Below are 21772 nucleotides of genomic sequence, written 5' to 3'. Positions count from 1 at the left end.
ATGTGCACGTAGGGGCCACATAAATGCAGCCTATGCCATTATGCTGATTGGTAAAAATTAATATAAATATCTAATCCTGAAATCAACATGCAAAAGGTGAAATAAATCAACAGACAGCAGTAGTTAAATATCCCTTCTAAAAATGCAATAGTCAAACAATACAAATTTGGTTAAACAAACAGAAGCACAATTAATACCATGAGTTTCAAGAAAAGAGGCCAGGTTTGATTTCCTATGCAATGCAACTTTGGAAACTGTATGGATCTGGGCTATAAATTCTTTTATCACCCAGCTAGATGCAGCGCCTCCAACTCCAATTCTTGAAGTTATTGCTGGGAGTGATTTTATTACCCCAAGGAGACGCATGGTGTCCTTAACCTGTAGAAACATAATCCATAAGTAAACCAAAAATGGTGGAACAGAGGGAGAAATTGACCCATGGGCAATAAGATAATAGACAAACTGGTATTTACATGATAGTACATGTCCTTCTTTGGGAACACAGCCTGAAGGACACGACATGCAGCAGAATGTAGCAGAGGTTCCCTGTCACTTTGAAAAATGGTTTCCAATAAAGCTCGGCACTTCATATTATCAAGTTCCATGCCTGCATCAACCATGTCAGTAAAGAAGCTTGGTTGGCATAGCAGGTATATGCGTGAGAGAATCCTAAGGGCATCTGCCAGAACTTGCTCCTGGATAGGAGCAGCCTTCACGTTTTGGGGTCTCTTTCCTGATCTACCACCAGTAGCATTACCACCCAGTGCTTCCATATCAAGCGCAGCGTCCATTTTTTCTTTCCATCCAAATTCATCTTTGGCTCGACCATAAATTTCAATACAATCTATCCTAGGTATAGATGAACCATCGAACGTTTGACCAACAGTAATTGTGAACTCTTCATCTGCCAGAAGTGATTCAGCAGTAGTAAATGGAATATCATACCATGATCTCATGCCTTCATCAAGCTTAATGACTCTATGAAAAATTGTGATCTCAGAAGGAATGCTGCTAGCAGATGTGTTGCCCACATGGATCCGGCAACCAACCATGACTACATCAGGGTTAGGATTTGAAATAACCACCTACAAACAAAAAATGGAGTGCCAAATGTTATTCTACATCAATTGGTTTAGGCCACTGCATAAAACAAAATCACAGTATAAACAAACCAGAACATCCTACCTTGAAGCCAGCAGGTGTCAGACTCTCTAAATACCCATCATCTGATGTCAATCTTTGTTTAATGCTTTCAGAATCACCACTCTTGGTTGTTTCACTATTAAACTTAACGTCACATGTAAGGCAAGTTGTCTTCTCAAAGAAATCAAGTGGAAATTCTGGTTTCGTGCCAGTGTAAGCTCTACTGCTGAGTATGCTGCTGCCCAGTTTCTTTGTTTGCTCTGCTGTAAGGTTCGTCGAACCATCACCTCCACTAGGTGTATGAGAGTAAATATGAAGGCTTCCATCATCATACAAAAGAAGACAATGTGTTTTATCTTTGGATAAAGGCTTATAGGCAGCAACACCAACCACTGAGGAATTTGCACCAGTACTGTGCCTCATGTTTTGTGCAACCAATTCATGAGGACCCAACGACACCACAAGAGGAGCATTTGATTTAAATTTCGATAGGCAGGTAAGGATACCACTGCCAGATACTAGCTCTCTCCAGCAGTAAAGCCCAGCTGGCTTGGATTTGCCATCATGATCCTCACTTATATATGATAATTCCGTTATTGATGAAGAATCAGCATTCAAGCGCCCCATGAAGGTTGTACCATCTTGATGAGATACAAAAAGAAGCCTGTAGGTTGATGAGAAGTACAATGACAACCCTTTATGCATGGATATGACATCTTCGACCAAGACTGTTTCAGTCAATATCTTGGCACCAACATCGCCCTCCAATGTAATATTCAGCCTATATAAAAGGCCCCCTTCAGATAGAACAAGTAGCACCAATTTCCCCATTGAGGGGACGAGGGTTGCATCAACTATCACATCATCAGCTACAGTAAAATAATGCATGGGGCTAATATTATCCTGTGAGAGATCATATATCTTCACAAACAGGTTTGTTACTACCATGAGCTGTACCTGAGAACCTTGAACCCATTCCAAACGACGAATATATGCTCCTTCCAGAGCAAGTTCTATGGCAAGGCGATCAGTTACTTCACCACGACTATTGAATGTTAGTACTTGGCAATCCTCATATCCAGCAACAGCAAGGTAATGGTCCACCAATGGATTGTAAACTAAATGGACAATTTCAAAGCGAACAATATTCCTGGAAAGGGGCTTCACATTGGTTTTGTCTGCGGTAATAGGTACTGCAGTAGGCTGTCCAATGATTTGTCCCACGTCAAATATAGCAACTTTATCGCCTTCTCCAACAGCAAGCTTACCTCGAGTGCTGATACTGAGCAGTAATTTAGCAAGAGAACCATTAGCAAGATGTGACTTAAGCTCCCTAGAATTTGGATAATCAGCTTTTATCTTCAGATCCAGTGATCCACTTTTAAATACTTTCTTTAGTTGGAAGAAGTCAAAGGAATGTGACACCAGCACATCACCTCCTAACAAAACTTTCCTGTCTTTCAAAAGATTCAATTCCCTTTGGTTGAGTATAGTAGGCAGCAATTTTTTGCAGATTTCAAGCACCCTAACCTCAATATCCTGATTTTTAAGAAATAAAGGAAGCCCATTGCTGAATTCGTTTGGCACAGATAGCTTCATGGTATTATCAGCATCAGTAGAAATGTCATCTTCAAAATCAGAACCACTATCAAGAACCTGCTCCACATCCTCGTGATATGGCAATATGGGGTGGAAGCTGCTAGCTGCAGGCGGTGGTACAGTAGAGGTGCCAGTGAATTTCCGAGGTTTCAGACACTGACAGCAGCTACCTCTCACACCTCCAGCCCCACAGTCGCAGAAGAAACGGCTTGATCTGGAGTAAACAACATGATGCCCTCGATGACACACCTTGGCACAGACTGAACAGCAGCCTTTGGAAACTGTTAAGTCACATGTATAGCAGAAGTACCAATGCTGTTCCATGAAATTACTGCCACTGGATGTAAATGTGCACACTTTTGACGCTAGAGCTTTATCACTGTTTCCATCGTCTTCGTCATCTCTATCAATGCTCCCTAATTCCCCATCAGATGTACCATCATCTTCGTCTTCCTCACCAGAGCTAGCATCACAATCAACAGCAGTATTACTTACTTGATTCGTGCGAATGACAAGGTTTTCTGAATTTTTCAACTGTTTTAGGATGAGAGATCCTGACCCAAAACTGCTTCCAGAAGTTTTTGATGAAAGTCTCTTAAGCTCACTTCTACTTAGTCCAGTATCACCGAACACTGCCTCTACAAAAGAAAATAGAAACTTCAAAGTTTGCAGTTTACCCTCATCCTCAACCATTGTCTCCATCAGTATCAGAGTGTTTTCAAACAAGCGCTTGAAGTGTGATTCCTCACTTGATAGTTGAACAAGAAAATGGAAATATGCTCTAGCAATCTGGAGGTCATGTGACAAAAATGCTTGATCAAGTAATGGTAGCATAGAGTTGAAAAGGTGATGCTGAAATTCTTTGCTCAATGTTTCATATGGAGGACAAATGAGATGCTTAAAGATATCCAGTGTCAGTTCTCTAATTGCAGGATTAACTGTAACATTTGTGCTTTCAGCTTTTACAGAGGGCCCCAATATTATAAATTCTAACCACGATGAAAAGCAGGGCACATCCATTCCAATAAATTTGTTTTGCAACTTCTCTTTAAGACCAGGACAAAAACCATTGCTTAATATATCAGTAAATAAGTGGATAATCTTCAAATTAACCTGCTCAGATTTGCAATCCAAAACATCAATAAAGACTGACATATCAGCACGCCCAGATGCAAAAATACGGCTTGCTCCTTCAGGAGCTCCTTCTGTATCACCAAGGAAAAATTTAAACACCTCTGATTTAGATTGAAGGTCCTCCACTACATCAACAACTGTAGAAACCAAAATCTCTTTCACCCCGCTATCCATGCTACCATTCAAGTTTATGTCAGCCAGGAAACCTTCTAGCTGCTTCAGGACAAACAATTCACTGTATCTCGCAAGATCATTCCTGTTGTTAATTAGACTCATAAATATATTATCACAGTCTCCATGAACAGGTCCAAATATATGATCTGATCTAACTTCCATCACCATACCAAGCAACTTGGAAATAGCACCCTCATCAACTTGGTCTCCGTCTCCTGGTTGTGCGACCTTTATATATCCAGTAAAGGTTTGCATGGTCTCATTTATCACCAAAATGCAAGAAAGGAGAGCACTGTTGCTAGAAATGTAATCCGACGGAAATCCATGTAACAAGCACTTCTGGAAATAACATTTTCTCTGCCCTTCACCTAGCTTTGTGGTGACTCTATCTATCCTTGATGAAACCTTACATATAGGTTCCAGCGTTTCCAAATATGAACCAGATTTCTCAAAAAGAAGATGGTGTTTGGATTTGTCAAAGACAGAATGCTTGAGCAGCAGGGAAGGATAACAAGTATCCAAGGAAGACCTTTCAAGAAATGACAGATAAGCTTTCTTAAAAGTACGAAGGTAGGTCTCCAAAAGAGAAGATAGGATATCCAAACAGTGTCCACTGTTCTCAGTTATGTAGATAGACAAATTCTTCCCACAAGTAAATAGGTCCTCGCCATGAACCTCCTGTATTCTGTGTGAATCCACCTCAGATTCTCCACCTGTCTGCTGCCTCCGAAGAACAGAATTAATGTGAGAGAGAATAAAGGAAATCCATGCTCCTTTCCTGGGAAAATCCCAACTCTCCAGTGTACTTGAACCAAGAATATCAGAGTGCAATAACTTTAGGAGTTGAAATATTAACGCAGGTAGATCAACACCAACATGAGATGAAGCACCGCTGCTGATATTAAGAGCAAATGTTAGGAAGGCATTGACATCAGCAAGGTCAGGCTCCAGGTAATAATTATTCGGAACAGAATCATTGCCTTGACAGCATATACCAGAGAGAGTACTCCAGCAAATCAAAAATATATATCTTTCCACAATGAGATCATCAGCAACTTCAGGGCTCCTACCACTCCAAGAACCAAGGATTTGTGACATAGTTGCACCCAAATAAGCCAAGTTCAAGCCCAAAGTTTCAACAGCAGCTTTATCAAAATAGAACTCGGCATGAACTGGAGTAACATCAATTAACTGAGGGAGCAAGTAACTAGCTACAGAACTCTTTTTGATAGAACCACCAAACAATTCCTCAACAATAACAGTGGCAAGGGATGGCAAGCAGTCATTCGTGGAACTTGACTGGCCTTCCTTCAACTGGATATCCCACAATCTGGATCTTAACCTTGTAAACAACCATGATGGGTGTGTGAAGGGGTACAGCAACATATGGCGCAGGACAAGCAGAAGCCTTGATAGGAGCAATGCCCATCTTGTCAGCCCAGCCACAGTTACACCAGACACAGGCTGTTTCATTTTTTCTAGGGAAGAGAGTACAATTTTGACCAAATCAGCCTTTTCTGACTCTGTGGTTAAATGGAATGCTGCCAAAACAATTTCCAGATGAAAAGGACACGGGAGACTTGCACAGAAATCACTAACATTTAATGAGCTGGATGATGTATCATTTGCCTTCTCCAAAAGATAAGTAACATACTGAACAAAAATCTTTCTTCCGAGACTAAAACCTGAGTTTGATGTGTAACTCATAGCATGCACAACGAGAGCAAGTGTGTAGTGGTTATAGGTATACTTCCCACTTTCAACATTAAACACTTTTTCCACAAGATATTCCCTTAAAGAAGCAGGACATTCATCACAAACAAGAAATGTTTGTAGAAGTTCAAAACAAGCTGCATTAATGTGTGGTAATTTATTTTCAGAAGAAGACATCATATTTCCAGTGCTGCTTTCATCAGGGAAGCAAGCTTGGCACTTAAGTATTGAAAGAAATTGATCTAGATGACAGGTACTGAATTTTCTGCAAGCATCCATATATATAGCACTGGACCACTCAGGAGACAAGATGGATGTTTTCATAAAGCACATCAGATCAGCAGCTAACTGAATAAACCCCTGCTGGCTGTTTGATGGACTGCTCCCAAGAGATGTTGACTGTTCAACACTTTCATTTAATCCTGCAGGACGTACTTCAGCAAATAGATTCCCAAAAAGTGCATCTTCCTCATGACTTGCCACAGACTCCAATTCTGACACAACAGCTTGTTTTGTGCAACTCAGATGTTGCTTCTCACTTGCCAATGATTTCAGTCCTTCTTCATGGAGGAAAAAAGTGAGATGTACTAAACCACTCAACCATTGATGTCCTGAAGGGAAGATAAGCCATAGATACTCCTCACATGTATATTTCTTAAGCAATGGTACCTCCTCCGAATGGATATGACAAGACAGGTCACTTGTATCTTTGTTGCATGAATAATCCATGACATCTTTGTCTGGTTTGTCCCTGTCAACACGACTTGTCCATCGTTTGGCGTCTTTAAAAAGTTTCAGCACAAATTGAACAACATGAGGAGAGTAAGCTAAAGGAGGCACCAAGCAAGTACCACATTTTTCATATCTCCATATATTAGGACTGAAGATTTCCAGCATGGATGAAAGAATGCATACTTTAACTGTACAACAGATATTACTGTTGCAAACACTAATGTTTTGCATTACCTGTAGAAATTCTTCCAGTATCTGCAGCAAGATAGTGCCAACACCATCTACAGAAAAGACTTTGTCATGATTAGAGAACTTGAACTTCAGTCTGAACAAGGCTGGAAGACTATCAGCACATCTTGCTACCGAGGATAACATCATGGCATCAGAGGCATCAGGAGGGAACTCCATAGTGAGACCACACACTAACTTCAAAATTCTTTGGGTGAAAGACAACCTCAAGTCAATGTTTATATCTTCAACCATTTCCAAATCAGGAAACTGGCAAAGCTTCTGCACCAGTGTAAGAAGGCGTGGCATACAACGTAAGTGAGCAACTGCAAAATGCTGCGCTAATGGCACCATGGCATTTGGAGATACTGCACTGCATGATTGGGTATTCTCTAAAATAACATAATCTCGCTGCAAGTATTCTGGTAATAAGGCCAAACAAAACCGCTTAATGTCATCTTCACTTTTCGAGCAGTTGAAGCCTGGTAACGAAGAATTGAAGATAAGTGAGAACTCTTCAAATGAAAAGCTGCGCATAAAACATTGATTCCCTTCGCATGGGAAAGGCCCCAGGAGTTTACCTTTTAGATAGCAGAAATATTTCTCTTGTGGGCTCATGCGCTCAGTTTCAGCTTGCACAGACGTCCACTGTGCAATGATGTCATTTATAATGCTGGGTTCCAATGAGGATGCCTTATTGAGAGTACCATTAAGCAGTACAGATTCCACAAAACAGGCAACCTCATTCTACAAACATGTGACATAATTGTTAACAAATAAATAATGCAACAGACTTCCAAGCATCTATGCAGAATTCTGGCTCGACAAAGATGGAAACAAAATGGTAGCAGCCTATCAAATTATTCTTAAGATAAACATCTTGTAAATTTTGAAGGTTGGAAACTCAGACGAAAATGGTGTGGTGCCCAAGGGGGCTGGCGCCCTCTCTATCTCAGCCGTTGCACGCGATTGCCCCCGTCAACTTTAACGAAAAACAGGTTAACGGTGGCATAGTAAAAAAAAAATTACAGCAGATAGAACTGGTTGTATATTGGATTTCTGTGTAGTAGCAGCAGATGATGTTGTGTTGCAGATTGGTGTATACCTGGTTTTTTTGTAATATAACTTTGTATTCCAGATCACTTTGTGCTTTAGTTAATGTATTACAAAGCTCCACTTTATGGGTTCCATATTATTGGGCCTTACAAAATCATACGTGCTTTATAGCCATCATGCTATCTGTATATGGAACACAGGTACCATGGTGTGCAACTGAAAATTATGGAACTATACCATGAGTAGTTCAACAGAGAAGTTCAACAGAGAAGAATGAACCCCATACAATAACATAAGCACATCATTTTGATTCACAGAAGTTATACAAGTACATATTTCATTTTTTTTACTGGATGTCCAGCCGTCTGCTGTCTGTTTAAGCAGCTTTTCAGAATTCAATCCAACAGTGTGGATAAGCAGGGCACCAGCCACCAGGGTGCCAAATGCATACTAAAACTCAGAATGATAGCCCCAACTATTTAAAACCAAGCCAATAGAACTTACCAGTAAGCCAAAGTCATCACACACATACGATGATTTTTCTAGAAGTAAGAGACAAAATTCCAAAGATCTCTCCACAATCTCCACAACTGTTGGCTCCACTTGCTCCACTGATAACAAAAGGTGAGAATAGAAAATAGAAGTGAGAAACAGATCAAATCCTAACATACACTAGACCTCTAATGGTTAAAGAAGGACAGGAAACAGCAGAAAAGAGGCAATAATATTGGGGAAAAATCTATTAATTACTATCTAACAAGTGTGAATGAGTACTCCAGTAATCATAGGCAAGAAAAAGAAAATGATTTCAAAGAAAGGCAACTTTGCAACAATGGTGTACAAGTTCTACCATTTTATTTATTCAACACCAAGCATCAGAAAGGAGTTGAAGCTTCAGTGCTTTCAGTGTCATTCAGAAGGTCACTATGCTACTAAGGGCATGCCCAATATCAAGGGAGTGACATGGAATGCAATAGAGATTGCTTCCTAGTATCTCATCGAGAATCCTGTCAAGATCTCCACAATCAATACTCCAGTCTGAGCACCATATCTGATATAACAATCTATTTACAGAACTAATTTATACATTTCTCATCAATCAATAAAGTGAATAAGTGATACGGACTGCTAGGGAGAAGAAATGATACATCTCAAGATAAACCCACTGTCTAAGATGGATATTAAATACCAAGTGCAACATAGACAAAAAAAAAAAAAAGACCTCCAGAAGAGCACAACCAAGAAGGCAACAATCCACATGCTCAAAGTAAGGTACAGGAATGCAATAAAAGTCACTGTTTCTTCTAGGAAGGAGCAGAGAAGTATCCAAAACACAAAACCATAGTCCCTCACTAAAGGATAAGAGAGCAGAAACAGAAGGAATCGCAAAGTATACCTGCCATTGGAGAGGATTTGGACAAAAACCCATCCTTTAACCACACCCAAATCCATATCCCAGCTATCCATTTTACACCCTCCCCAAATTTGTCCACACCCATTTCCCCCATACCTATGGCGTATGGGTAATTGGGCAGCACTAGTGTCCAGCAACAATGACGACCTGTGCCTGCTTGTCAAAGTTCTCGGCGGAATCGGGTGTGTCGAGGCAATGGCAGCATTGGCACTTGTGGTTATGGGAAGCGTTTCAAGCTTGTCGATGGCATCCTTGGCATTCTTGATAAGCCAGTCAACCCCGCTGCCATGCTGTACACAGCAGGGAGCAGGCGCTGGAGCTCACCGAGCAGCTGCTGCGGCACAAAAAGCTGAAGGAAGTGGCCCATGTTGTTGATAACGACCACCTCCACTGTCATCATGCGCTTCATGTACTCCGCCACGCCGGGGGGGCGTCATGAAGTTAGCCTTCACCTGGACGACGGTGCACAGCACGGTCCCAGCGTCGAGGAACCCCCGCTGGTTGTCCAGGAAGATTATCCGGGCCACCTCCAGTGCCACGCCCAGGCGCATATGGACAGCATGCTCTTCTTGAGTGCTGGAGCAAAGGAAAGGGTCGCTGGCGGCGTTGGGGACGAAGCCCATCACCAAGGCATCGAAGTGACATGGCGTCCAGCATGCTGTCGATGCTCTCCCGCTCGAAGCCACCCACATACCCCTTCTCCAACAAGTTGATGTGCCTGGGCGCAGCCAGCGTTCCATTTTCTGAGAGCTTGAGGGGCGGCGATGCGACGCTTCCCTTGCATGCAGGCAACAGCAGCAGGAACTAGGTCGGGAACCGAAAGTGACCGGATAAAACGGGTTTTCCCCTCCCAATACCCTCTTAGCGTGTGTTTGGATAGGGGGTTCAACTGGGTTGGAGTGGGTTGAACCCATTTTTGTAGCTGTTTCGTTTGGGTGCCAGCAAGGGTCAAACCCAGATGGAATATCTGCAGTAGATGCAGGTTGGCTCGGCACCTTGAAATTGGGCGGACCGGGGCGACCCAGATGGAGCAGCTCATGGTGGGAGCGTGGAACAACGGCGGCGGCGCGACACGCGGAGCAGCTGCTGTGGCGCAAGCAGCCACGGCGGCGCGCGGGGCCTGCGGTGGGGAGCAGCATCGGCATCGGCGCGGCCAGATGCGGCGGCGAGCGTGCGGCCCTTAGTATGCGGCGGCAAGCGTGCAATACGCGATGGTGGCCCTGTAGTGCTCAAACGCCGGCGGTTGCCGCCCTCCTCCCATTTCCCTTACCGACGCGCTGCTGTACTGCAACTGTTGCGAGCTAGAGAGTGCTGGACGGAGGCCGGGCACGCGGGGATGAGGCACCCCTGGGGAAGAGCAGCAGGGCACGGCAGAGCAGCAGCATCGGCGAAGGAACGGCCAGCCATGAGAGAGAAGAAAACAGAGAAAGGAGGAAGAAGAGGGAGGAGAGGATGACAGGTGGTCCCCACACGTCAGCTACCTCATCCCACCTTTATTTGCCTTGGAACCAAACAAGGAACTGGGTCGGACCTATCCCTAACAATCAAACATGAGATGGGTTCAACCCAACCCAAAAAAACTGGGTCAGGTCCAACCCGACCCACGTGGTCCTCGAACCAAACACATACTTACAAGTGGGTACGCCCATATCCTACCCATTTCTAATGGGTGAAAGATTTTTTATCCGTACCCTACCCGTTTAGCCTGGATACGGATTTGGGGATGAACATTGGATGCCCAGTGACAGGTATACCGCAAAGTAAACAAGGCTCAGGTCACCAAGGGGCTAATCCATGAGCTTAAAACAATGCTGAAAGGGTGACAAAAAAATTGGAAGGTTCAATCCAAATCTCAAAAGTTCTCTCCAAACATTAGAAGTCTTAGGGTTTCAAGATGATAGAGATCACACTGGAACAAGGGAAACATGAGGAAACAAACAAATTCATTACCCTTGCTTGACATAGAATAGATACATTGGTAAGACCTTACATTTGGAGCACTTGACCTCTAAGAACAATCTTTTAATCCAAGGAAAACTATCTCTTCACACTGGGTATATATCTATAAGGAACTTAACCGAGCATCAGCAAACAATGAAACTAATATTCTTGTTTTTCTCATGCCTATAAATTGTTGGAAATAATCCTACGTGTCTAGGTGCATGCTAGTGTCTAGGTTCATAGCCTTTACTTTAGCTAAATCTCAGCATGGAATAGTAAGCTGATTATTTGGGTAACATTCTGCATTAATTAGGAGGCTATCACTATTAGTCGCTGAATTCTCACTCTTGGTAGTAGGAGAATTCTTACTCTCATCGAGAGAGGATGACACTAGGAGTTGGGGCAATTTTCTTGTCTATTTCTCACACAAATGCCATATCAACCTGAGGGGTTAGGGTTACATATTTATAGGCTGCTAGCCGGCCAAGCATATGCCAAGATGCTAGTCTAAGATGCTAATATGTTGTCCTAGCTAAGATGCTGTCCTCTAGTCTAAGATACTGTCCTCTAAGATGTTGTCCTCTAGTCTAAGATATTGTCCTAAAAACAGAAAAAACAGCCACAAGGACCATGTGAGCAGCACAACCCCACAAAGACCAGCCACACATGAGACTTATCCATCATTCTCCCCCTAAGTCTTGTGTGTCGTTTTGTGGGAGAGTTGAACCATCCCGGTCCTGGAGCAGAGCTCAAGGAACTTGATCCTCCCAAGGGGCTTGGTGAGCAGGTCCGCAAGCTGGTCCTTGGTGTTGATGTAGCTCGCCTTGATGCTCCCTTCCTCCAAACAGCCTCGGATGAAGTGGTACCTCACCCGGATGTGCTTGCTGCGTTCGTGGAACACAGGGTTCTTTGCCAGGGCCAGAGCGGACTTGCTGCCCACCCTGAGCTCCACCGCTCTAGTGTCTCTGCCGAGGAGATCACCAAGCAGTCGAGCGAGCCAGAGCGCCTGAGTCGAAGCGGTGGAAGGCCGCTATGTACTCGGCCTCGCAGCTGGACAGGGCCACCACCTGCTGCTTGACCGACTGCCAGCTAACGAGGCACTTGCCGAGGAAGAAGAGGATCCCGCTCGTGCTCTTGCTGATGTCGATGTCACCGGCGTGGTCGCTGTCGCTGTACCCGACAAAGTGTGCCGCCCCAGGGCACCTCGGGTAGTAGAGGCCGTGGTCGAGAGTCCCCGCAACGTAGCGGATGATCCTCTTCACAGCCTGCTGGTGCTCCGTCGTCGGTCGCTGCATGAACCGACTAACGTAGCCGACGGAGAATGCCAAGTCCGGCCGTGTGTGGGCGAGGTAGCGAAGGCTCCCCACAAGACGCCGGTATTGCGTAGCGTCCACCTCCTCCGTCGTGCTCTCACGGCTCAGCTTCAGCCTCTCCTCCATCGGAGTGAGAGCTGGGTTGCAGTCGGTGAGCCCAGCTAGCTCAACGACGCGCTTGGCGTAGGCGGTCTGTCGAAGCGTGATCCCAGAGTCATCTTGGTGCACCTCGATTCCCAGGTAGAAGGAGAGAGCCCCAGGTCACTCATCTGGAAGGTGACCTTCATCTCTTCCTTGAATGCCGCCACCTCCGCATCCTTGGTGCCGGTGATCACCAAGTCGTCGACGTAGACACCCACCAGCAGGGCATTTCCTCCATTGCCCCGTCGGTAGATGGCCGCCTCGTGCGGGCTTTGCTCGAAGCCCATCCCCTTTAGCGTGGAATCCAACTTGGTATTCCACGCCCTCGGTGCCTGCCGCAAGCCATAGAGGGCCTTGCGCAGGCGGAGTACCTTGCCCTCCTTGCGGGGATCGCAAATCCCGGCGGCTGGTGCACGTAGACCTCCTCCTTCAAGTCGCCGTTAAGGAACGCCGACTTGACGTCCATGTGATGAACACGCCAGCCCTCCAGGGCAGCTAGCGCAAGGAGGAGTCGCACGGACTCCATCCGTGCCACGAGAGCAAAGGCGTCGTCGAAGTCGACCCCCTCCTGCTGCACGAAACCTCGCGCCACCAAGCGAGCCTTGTGCTTGACGATGGCGCCTGCTTCATCCCTCTTCAGCTTGTACACCCACTTAAGGGTGATCGCGTGGTGACCACGAGGAAGGTCAGCAAGCTCCCAGGTGCGGTTCTTCTCAACCGCATCCATCTCCAACTACATCGCGGCGCGCCATGCCGCGTGTCTCTTGGCCTCTGCATACGACCGAGGCTCGCCGTCGTCACACGCAAGGTGCAACTGCGCCTCCAGGTCGTGAGGCACCGGTCCCGGCACCGGCTGGTCGCCGAGAAGGTTCTCCATCGTACGGTACCGCAATGGCTCGCCGTCGTGGTACGCGTCGATGCGCTCCTCGTCGTGAGAGAGCGGAGTAGCGAGCTCAACCGAGCTGTGCTCGACACGAGCTGGAGTAGACGTGCCCGGAGAGGTGCCTGTCGATGCTGGAGTGCGTGGCGTTGCCAGCTGTGGTGGAGCCGGCGAAGAACTCATCGCAGCCGAGGTCCTAGCTGGAGAGCGTGGTGCTGTCGGAGTAGCAGGCGCCGGGGTCGGTGGAGGCTCGGGGACTGGGTAGACGCACTCGCCGAAGAAGAGCTGCCTACTCCCCCAGCTCCCTCGAAGTGGACGTACTCGACAGTGAAGTCGTCGTACGTCGGAGCCGAGCCATCGTCCACCGCCTTGTCCCACGCCCATCCTCGCCCTTCGTCGAACACAACGTCGCGCGCCGTGCGCACACGCTGTGTCTTCGGGTCGAGGATGCGGTAGGCCTTCGAGCCCTCCGCGTAGCCGATGAACACTTCCTGAGTACTCCTGTCGTCGAGCTTGCTGATGTGGCCAAGCTCCTTGGCGAACGCGAGGCAGCCGAAGACCCGCAAGTGGAAGACCGCTGGCTTGCGCCCATGCCAAGCCTCGTACGGCGTCCTGCCGTCGAGCGCCTTGGTAGGCGAGCGGTTGAGGATGTAGACGACCGACACCACCGCCTCTCCGCAGAAGACAGCCGGCATCCCCCTCTGCTTGAGAAGGGCCCGAGCCATCCCCACAACCGTCTGGTTGCGCCGCTCGACGACGCCGTTCTGCTGCGGGCTGTACGGCGCGGAGTAGTGGCGTTGAATGCCCTCATCAGCGTAGTACGACGCGAATTCAGCCGCCGTGAATTCGCCGCCGTTGTCGGTGCGCAGCACGCACAGCTTGCGGCCGCACTCCGCCTCCGCAGCAGCCTGCGCGCGCCTGATGGCGTCCGCAGCCTCTCCCTTGCTGCCGAGGACCATCACCCACATGTAGCGGGAGAAGTCGTCGACGAGCAGCAGGAAGTAGCGTCGTCCTCCCGGTGTGGCCGGTGTCACCGGGCCACACAAGTCCCCGTGCACGAGCTCGAGCCTCTCCTTGGCTCGAAAGCTTGCCCGCTGGGGAAAGGGGAGTCGCCTCTGCTTTGTCGGGAGTCGCCTCTGCTTTGTCAACACGTAGACGTCGCAGAGCTGCTCCACATGGTCGAGGCACGGCAGGCCTCGCACCATCTCCATGGCACTGAGCCGCTTCAGGGCCTCGAAGTGAAGGTGCCCGAAACGCTCGTGCCACTGCCACGCCTCGTCAGTCCCGACGAGCAGCGAGACAGAGGGGTTGTGCCACCTGCACGTTAAGGACGTAGAGTCGATTTGCGCTTCTGGATACCTTGGCAAGAAGGCGACGACGGCGATCCCAAATCCTCATGACTCCATCCTCAATCACCACGCGCGAAACCGTTCTCATCCAGCTGTCCCAAGCTGATGATGGAGTTCCTCAACGCGGGGATGTAGTAGACTCCGGTGAGCAGCCTGTGCTCACCAGACACGGCGGTGAAGATGATGGAGCCGACGCCCTTGATCTCCACGCCGGAGGCATCCCCAAACTTGACAGAGCCTCGGACGCTAGAGTCAAGCTCCGTGAAGAACTCTCATCGACCGGTCATGTGATGGGTGGCGCCGGTGTCGAGGACACCACCCGTCAGTCTTGTCGTTGCCGGAGCTGTCGCCGAGGAGGGCGTGCTTTTGGCTCGTCAAGGTGGAGGAGAGCCGCTGCGGCCGGTGCCGCTGGAGGTAGCTCGATGCTGGCATGTGCCATGAACAGAGTCGGCTCCTCCTCCGCCTGTGCGACGTGGGCCTGGCCGCGTCGTGGCTGTCGACAGTCCTTGGCCCAATGGCCAAGCTGGCCGCAGTTGCGGCATGGTGTCGTCTCGTGCCGGCTTGTGCCTGCCGACGGCGCCGCCCTGGGCGCCTCCGCGGGCATCACCCTCGGCACGTCCTCGCGCCCCGGCCTGGGCGTCTCTGCGCGCCTTGCGCGGCTTGCCACGCTTGCGGCCGCCTGTCGCGGAAGAAGGCTCCCCCTTCCTCCGGTCACCTTGGCTGGCAAGCCACTGCTCCCGAGTGAGAAGGAGCTTCCCGCCAGTGGTGATGGGCCCCTGAGAGGGACTGTGGCTCATCGCTGTCGACGACCTTGAGGCGACCTATCGCCTCCTCGATCGACATCGTGGAGAGATCCAGCAGAGACTCGATCGAGCGAGCCATCTGCTTGTACTTCTCGGGGACGCAGCGGAAGAGCTTTTCGACAGCTCTCTCCTCGCCGTAGGTGTCGTCGCCGAACTGCACCATCTTCTGCAACAGAGTGTTGAGACGGAGAGCAAAGTCATCAACGTCCTCACCTGGCTTGAAGGCCAGGTTCTCCCACTCCTTGCGAAGTGCCTGCAGTGTGGACTTGCGGGCGCGGTCGCTGTCGATGCGTGCCGCAGCGATGGCGTTCCAAGCCTCCTTGGTAGTCCGCTTGCTGGTAAGCGAGAACTGCATCTCGGGCGGGACTGCAGCGATGAGAGCATCCAGCGCCCGTCGATCTAGGTCGTAGTCGACGTCGCCGTACCGGACTGCCTCCCACATGTGCCGCACCTAGAGCTTTACCCTCATCACCGCAGCCCACTCGACGTAGTTGGTCTTGGTGAGGGTAGGCCACCCACCGCCGGGGCCGACGTCCCTGACAACAGCCTGGAACCCGTGGTAACCACGGTACCGATCCGGGGAGAGAGAGCCACGCTGCCTGTGAAGGCCGCGATCTCCATCGACCCGTCCGCCACCGTTGCCGTGCACGCCTCCTCCAGGAGCGCCACCGTCGTGCGCGCCTCCTCCAGGAGCGCCGCCAGCGCGTCCGTGCCTGTCTGGGTTGCCGCCACGCTCGTGGACGTGCGCGACTGCCCCAGGAGTGCCACCGCCGTGCGCGCCTCCACCAGGAGCGCCGCCAGCGCGTCCGCGCCTGTCTGGGCTGCCGCCACGCTCGTGGACGTGCGCGGCTGCCCCAGGAGCGCCACCGCCGTGCGCGCCTCCACCAGGAGCGCCGCCAGCGCGTCCGCGCCTGTCTGGGCTGCCGCCACTCTCGTGGGCGTGCGCGGCTGCCCACTGCGCCGCCCGCGCTCGCGCTGCCTCCCTCTCTAACAGCTCGAGGTCAGCGTCGGCACTGTCGTCAGCACAAACGGAGCTGCTGACGCTGCCGCGCAGAAACTCGATCTCCGCTGCCGCCGCACGCGCTGCATCCGCCGCTGCTTCCGCCTCCGCTCTGGCTGCTGCCAGCTCCGCCACTGCCAGCTCCGCCGCTGCCAGCCTCGACGCCCTTGCCGCCGCCGCAGCGGTCTCTGCCGCCTCTCGCTCGCGTTCCTCTGCCGCGGCAAGTTCGGCCTCCTGCCGACGCCGCGTGCTCGAGGCGACCGAGCGCTGAGACTGCCTTGCGGACATGACGCGCTACCGGGGGGCTGCTGCGTGGGGAGAGGGCTGCTTCAGACGAGCTGGGAGAGGAGTGAACAGGAGCGGCCGGAGGAGCTGCTGCTGCCAACAGCTAGGGCTGTTGTGGGGCTGGGAGAGAAGATGAGCAAGAGATGCTCAGGCTACAGGATAATACGGCTCTGATACCAGTTGTTAGTCGTTGAATTCTCACTCTTGGTAGTAAGAGAATTCTTACTCTCATCGAGAGAGTATGACAGTAGGAGTTGGGGCAATTTTCTTGTCTATTTCTCACACAAACTCACACAAATGCCATACCAACCTGAGGGGTTGGGGTTACATATTTATAGGCTGCTAGCCAGCCAAGCATATGCCAAGATGCTAGTCTAAGATGCTAATATGCTGTCCTAGCTAAGATGTTGTCCTCTAGTCTAAGATGTTGTCCTAAAAACAGAAAAAACAGCCACAAGGACCATGTGAGCAGCACAACCCCACAAAGACCAGCCACACATAAGACTTATCCATCACTCACAACAACAATTGTACCTCTCAGCACTATATAAAGCTAGGAGGAAAATTAGAAAAAGACTAAGTCGTTCCAGCCACCAAACCCACAATGTTCATGTTGTTCTCGTGTGTGTGAATTCCTGGTGATCTGTTGAGGGGCTATTTGCCTTTCATAAATTACATAGTGAAAGAGAAATCTGGTGGAGAATATCATTCTGAAATCAAACAGCAACCAGACAATTATAGCTGTTAACCTGAATCGGTAAATCGTGGTCTGCTTGTTCATGGAACAAAATTTATATAAGATTCTTATAGGCCCTGTTTGGCACAGCTTAAAGTTAGGAAGAAGGTAGCATTTCTCAAGCAGCCCACAGCAGCCGCTTAGTGGAGAAGCTCAGGCCCAGAAAAGCTAACTGTTTGGCAAATTGCCTTTTTCTCTAGCTTCCATGGTGGCTTCCATGGCCAGATCTTGGAGATGGAGACGGGGACGGCCAGATCTCCAAGATGGAGACAAAGATAGCCAGATCTCACAGGAAGGTGGGCTGATCCGATGCTGCACCCATCTGAAGGGTGCAGTGGCGGAGAGTGAACCAAGGGGGGGGGGGGGGGGGGGGGGGGGGGGGGTGCAATCGCGAAGGAGTCGATATGCAATGAGAAACCACTCGCTATAGAAGGCAAGCTCGGTGGTTCCAGCAAGTGTCGTACTGTCGTAGTAGCGCCGACGGCCGAGGTCTCACGTCAAAATAAAACCATATTGCAAAGGTTACTCAATTTAGGAATTATAACAAATTATGATAGTGGGACACATCTTATTCTATACCAGCGTGATGCACCATACTGCTTTCACGTCTAAGATGGGAAGTCAAATCATAAAGGACAATCGACAAAAAGACTAGCTGCAGTCACATTGGAAGCTTCTGCCGTTCATCCAAAGGTGACCAAAACCCCTCTGTGAGCATCAACTGGCCACACTAGCAGAGAGGGGCAGAAGTCCAGTATCGCCTCTACGAGGCGCAGCCAGTGGAGGAGAGTCAAAGGCAAAAGGGAGGTCAGTGGTAGCTTAGGGGACTCGAGGGTGGTCACAGGGCAGCTGAATGCCACCAGAGGAGAACTTGTAGCCGTTGGACAGTGAGGCTGATGGGAAGTGGCACGAACAGGGTAGTGGAGGCAGAGGCAGAGGCGGAGGCCAGTGTGGTGGGAGGAGGTGGATAGCACGCGGCTGTGTGCAGGGCTGGTGGAAAAAGCTAAGAAGCTGCCTGGGGACTGTTTCTACGAAAAGCCAGAGTCCAGATCATCTCTGAGGAGCGTTGGGGCAAAAAAAAAAGCACAACTGAAGCAACATGTTCAGCTTCCTGGAAGCTTTTTTTTTATGGGAAGCTGCTGAATAAGCAGTTCTAAACAGCATTTTAGTCTTGCTATTTTCTGCAGTAATCCAAAATCTAAACACCTAGCTCCATAGTTGGCATGAAATGGGAACCACAGATCACCACTGCATCAACTTCTACCAAATGATAAATATCGGTAAAGAAAAAATGTGTCCAATCTACACTGACTGCTGATCATGCAGTTCAGCCACTGTACCACTGTACCACTGAGAACTCATCCTGATAACCAAGCAACAACCAGTCCAATATTAGGTAAAGGTAAATAATGATTCGTCAACCACAGGGAGAAGTATAGTGAAACTGATCCATGCATGAAGCATGCATTTTTAATGCAACTGTGCATATAATGTTCTCAAGTGGCCAAAACTAGTTCTAATGGGTCTCTTCGTAGTCATAGTATCAAAAGACTCACAAGAGTGAAACAGAAAAAATATTCAGGATGCCTAAACCTTTCTGACAAACAATTTGAGACTGATACTAAATATTAACCGAAGAAAAACTTGAGCTATAAGTGAAACAGCTTTGAACTTTAAACAATATTACAATGTTATATAGATCAACTGAGAGAGTGTGAATTATAGACTAACATCATATCTATTATCTAATTCCAACAAGAGAAATAAAGCAACTAAAACATCATATCAAAATCTAAATGAGAAACAAAGCAACTAAAACATCCTATCAAAATCCAAAAGGAAACAAATCAATTAATCAACTAAGGATATCTAAGTTGCTCCACAAGAATGAATATGAAGCTTTCATTGATCAAACAGAAGGCAATACTTATCTTACTCAATAATAACCATAAGCAATTTAATTAAGATCACACAATAGAAGGTAAAACAGCAGCATCGCATCTAGTATAGCACCCCAACAGTTATAAATCTACAAGCCGCGATAGTAACAGCAAAGCTAGCCACCACCATCTTAGACGGAGAGACGGGAAGGAATTAGGGCACACCTGAGGCAGGAAGGACGGCAAACACGACGGCCCGGGCGGCAGCGAGAACGGTGCGGGCGGTGGCTGGGTCAGCCAGACTGGCCGGCAGCGAGGGCCCCCGCTAGGGCCTCGAGCCCCGGGCGCGCCGCGGGCGATCGGAGGCGGCGTACCGGCGGCTCCTGGCTCTCCGGAGGCAACTAGGAGGTCCAGCATCGCCAAGATCTCCGCCGCCGCCATGGTGAGAGATCTGCGACTTCGATCGGCGGCGGCCCCTATAGGTAGGGTTTGGTTAGTGGGATGGGATGGGATGGGGTGGGGTGGGGTGGGATGGTCCCTCTTTCGGGATTGTTTGATTGAGGGGCGAGCTGGGGAGGGATGGTCACCGGAGAAGGCGGGCGGGCGGGCGAACAGGGGCGGGCGAGCCGCGCCTCTGGAGCAGCGACGGCCGGACGCAGAGACGGGCGGGCGGGGGAGCAGCGACGGCCGGACGCAGAGACGGCTGGGCGGGCGAGCAGGGGCGGACGAGCCGCTCTTCCGGAGCTGCGCCTCGGGCAGGCGGGCCCAGGGCGGCCACGGCGCTCGAGCTCCACCGCGTCTGCCGCGAGCTGCAGCAGCAATTCGAGGAGGTGCGACTCCGGCGGACGGCGCGGAACGATTCGAGGAGCTGCGGACTCAGGCGAGCACGGGGCAGCGACGGCCGTGCGGGCGACCAGGCGTCGGATCGACGCCCTTCTGATGAGAGGGTTTTGTGTGATGAGAGAAATTAAGAGAGGAGAGGAGGAAGGTGACGCTGCGAGTGGTTTTTTTTATTTATCATCATATATCATCATACCACAATTGCTTTTTGGTTTTGTCTTCCTTCACGAGTAAGGGTAGATTTCATTGGACAGAGAATACCTTTTGTACCTTGTATAAAAAATAAACTCCTCGCTCTGTCCATCTCAGCCATATATAAAAACAAGGTTTTTTTTATCGAAGCCATTACAATTCTTCAAAGTTGGAGAAATATCATTACAATTCGGATATTCTAAAACATGCCATTATAATTCTGGGGGTTGCTGGTGCTTGTCATTTTCTACGTATGTGAACAGCTCGGGCCCAATGTCAGGTCGAGGAAGGCATACATGACTTTCGTATGGACATCGATGCTCTTGCTTGCGTGTTACACGCCGCCGCAGCACTCTCTCCTGTAATTCCATCCCCCACTCGTGCTCCTCTCCGTCTTCCTCTTCCTCTATTCCCTAAGAACCCTAACCCTAGATTGTAGCCGCGCGGCGGCGACCTGCGGAGCAGCGACGGAGAGCTGCGGAGGTGCAACGTTGGTGGCAGCAGCTAGTGGTGTCGCGTCTGTGGCCGGCGCATCCACCGGAGGAGATGTAGGACCCATGAAGACGACGGGCGGGGTCTTCCTGCATCTGCGCCGTAGTGCTGCGGCGGAGATGGAGGACTGCAATAGCAGGTAATGTGTGCGCGTCCCCGGTTATCAGTTTGAGCACATAGTGTAGTTGACTTGTGCTTGCCTATTTACACTTTGATTTGGGACTTGATTTGATTGTTGGTAGGAATGGTATGTTCGCGGTAGAGATTAAAGTCCACAGTTTTGCTATGAAAGACTCAGATGGTAGGAAATCATACACTAAAGACACTGTGATTAAGTGGGATGTGGAGTTTGGGTCTTTAACGCTTGAACTGTTGGTGTCAAGTATTGCAAATGAATTGAATGTGCCCTCTAACCAGTTACCCATAGTGTGGTTCTTTGATAAAAGACTGTATGAGGATGTCAGATTAATTAGTGAAATTCAGATGGTTGATGTCTTTGAAATGTACAAGGAAGAGATGGGTTGTCAGCTTGTAGTGGGATTGTTTAACAATGATGCTGAGTTTGATGACCTACAGTCTTTGTGTAATTCCTGCTAAGATTAGATTTAAGATACTCAACAATGATTTTTTCATTGCCAATGAACCAAATAGTGCTGATGCTAACAATCCTGGGACTCCTGAACCCAGTACTGATGCCGCTAACGATCTAGAGGCAGCTACTGATTTA

At 49.2% G+C, this 21772-nt stretch overlaps 1 protein-coding gene across 4 annotated transcripts in view; it reads right to left on the bottom strand.

Annotated features, from left to right (window-relative positions):
• LOC136500975 (auxin transport protein BIG-like) overlaps positions 1-20504 on the bottom strand; it is a 47099-nt gene extending 26595 nt beyond the window's left edge. Inside the window, exons 1-7 of one of the 4 annotated variants that reach the window (XM_066496463.1) lie at positions 20109-20504; positions 19747-19997; positions 8284-8390; positions 7305-7470; positions 1186-7205; positions 474-1085; positions 198-378 (exon numbers count right to left, since the gene is read on the bottom strand). In XM_066496463.1, coding sequence (XP_066352560.1) covers positions 198-378; positions 474-1085; positions 1186-7205; positions 7305-7341 — 6850 coding nt within the window. In that variant the 5' untranslated portion in view covers positions 7342-7470; positions 8284-8390; positions 19747-19997; positions 20109-20504. Of the gene's footprint in view, positions 1-197; positions 379-473; positions 1086-1185; positions 7206-7304; positions 7471-8283; positions 8391-9175; positions 10204-19746 lie in introns of those variants that run through there. The other 3 variants (XM_066496462.1, XM_066496460.1, XM_066496461.1) reach the window with 3 other exon arrangements.
• Between the last annotated feature and the right edge of the window lie 1268 nt (positions 20505-21772).

Source organism: Miscanthus floridulus, chromosome 13, assembly GCF_019320115.1.
Source record: "Miscanthus floridulus cultivar M001 chromosome 13, ASM1932011v1, whole genome shotgun sequence".
NCBI lineage: Eukaryota > Viridiplantae > Streptophyta > Magnoliopsida > Poales > Poaceae > Miscanthus > Miscanthus floridulus.
This window is presented reverse-complemented; position numbering and strand designations above follow the sequence as displayed.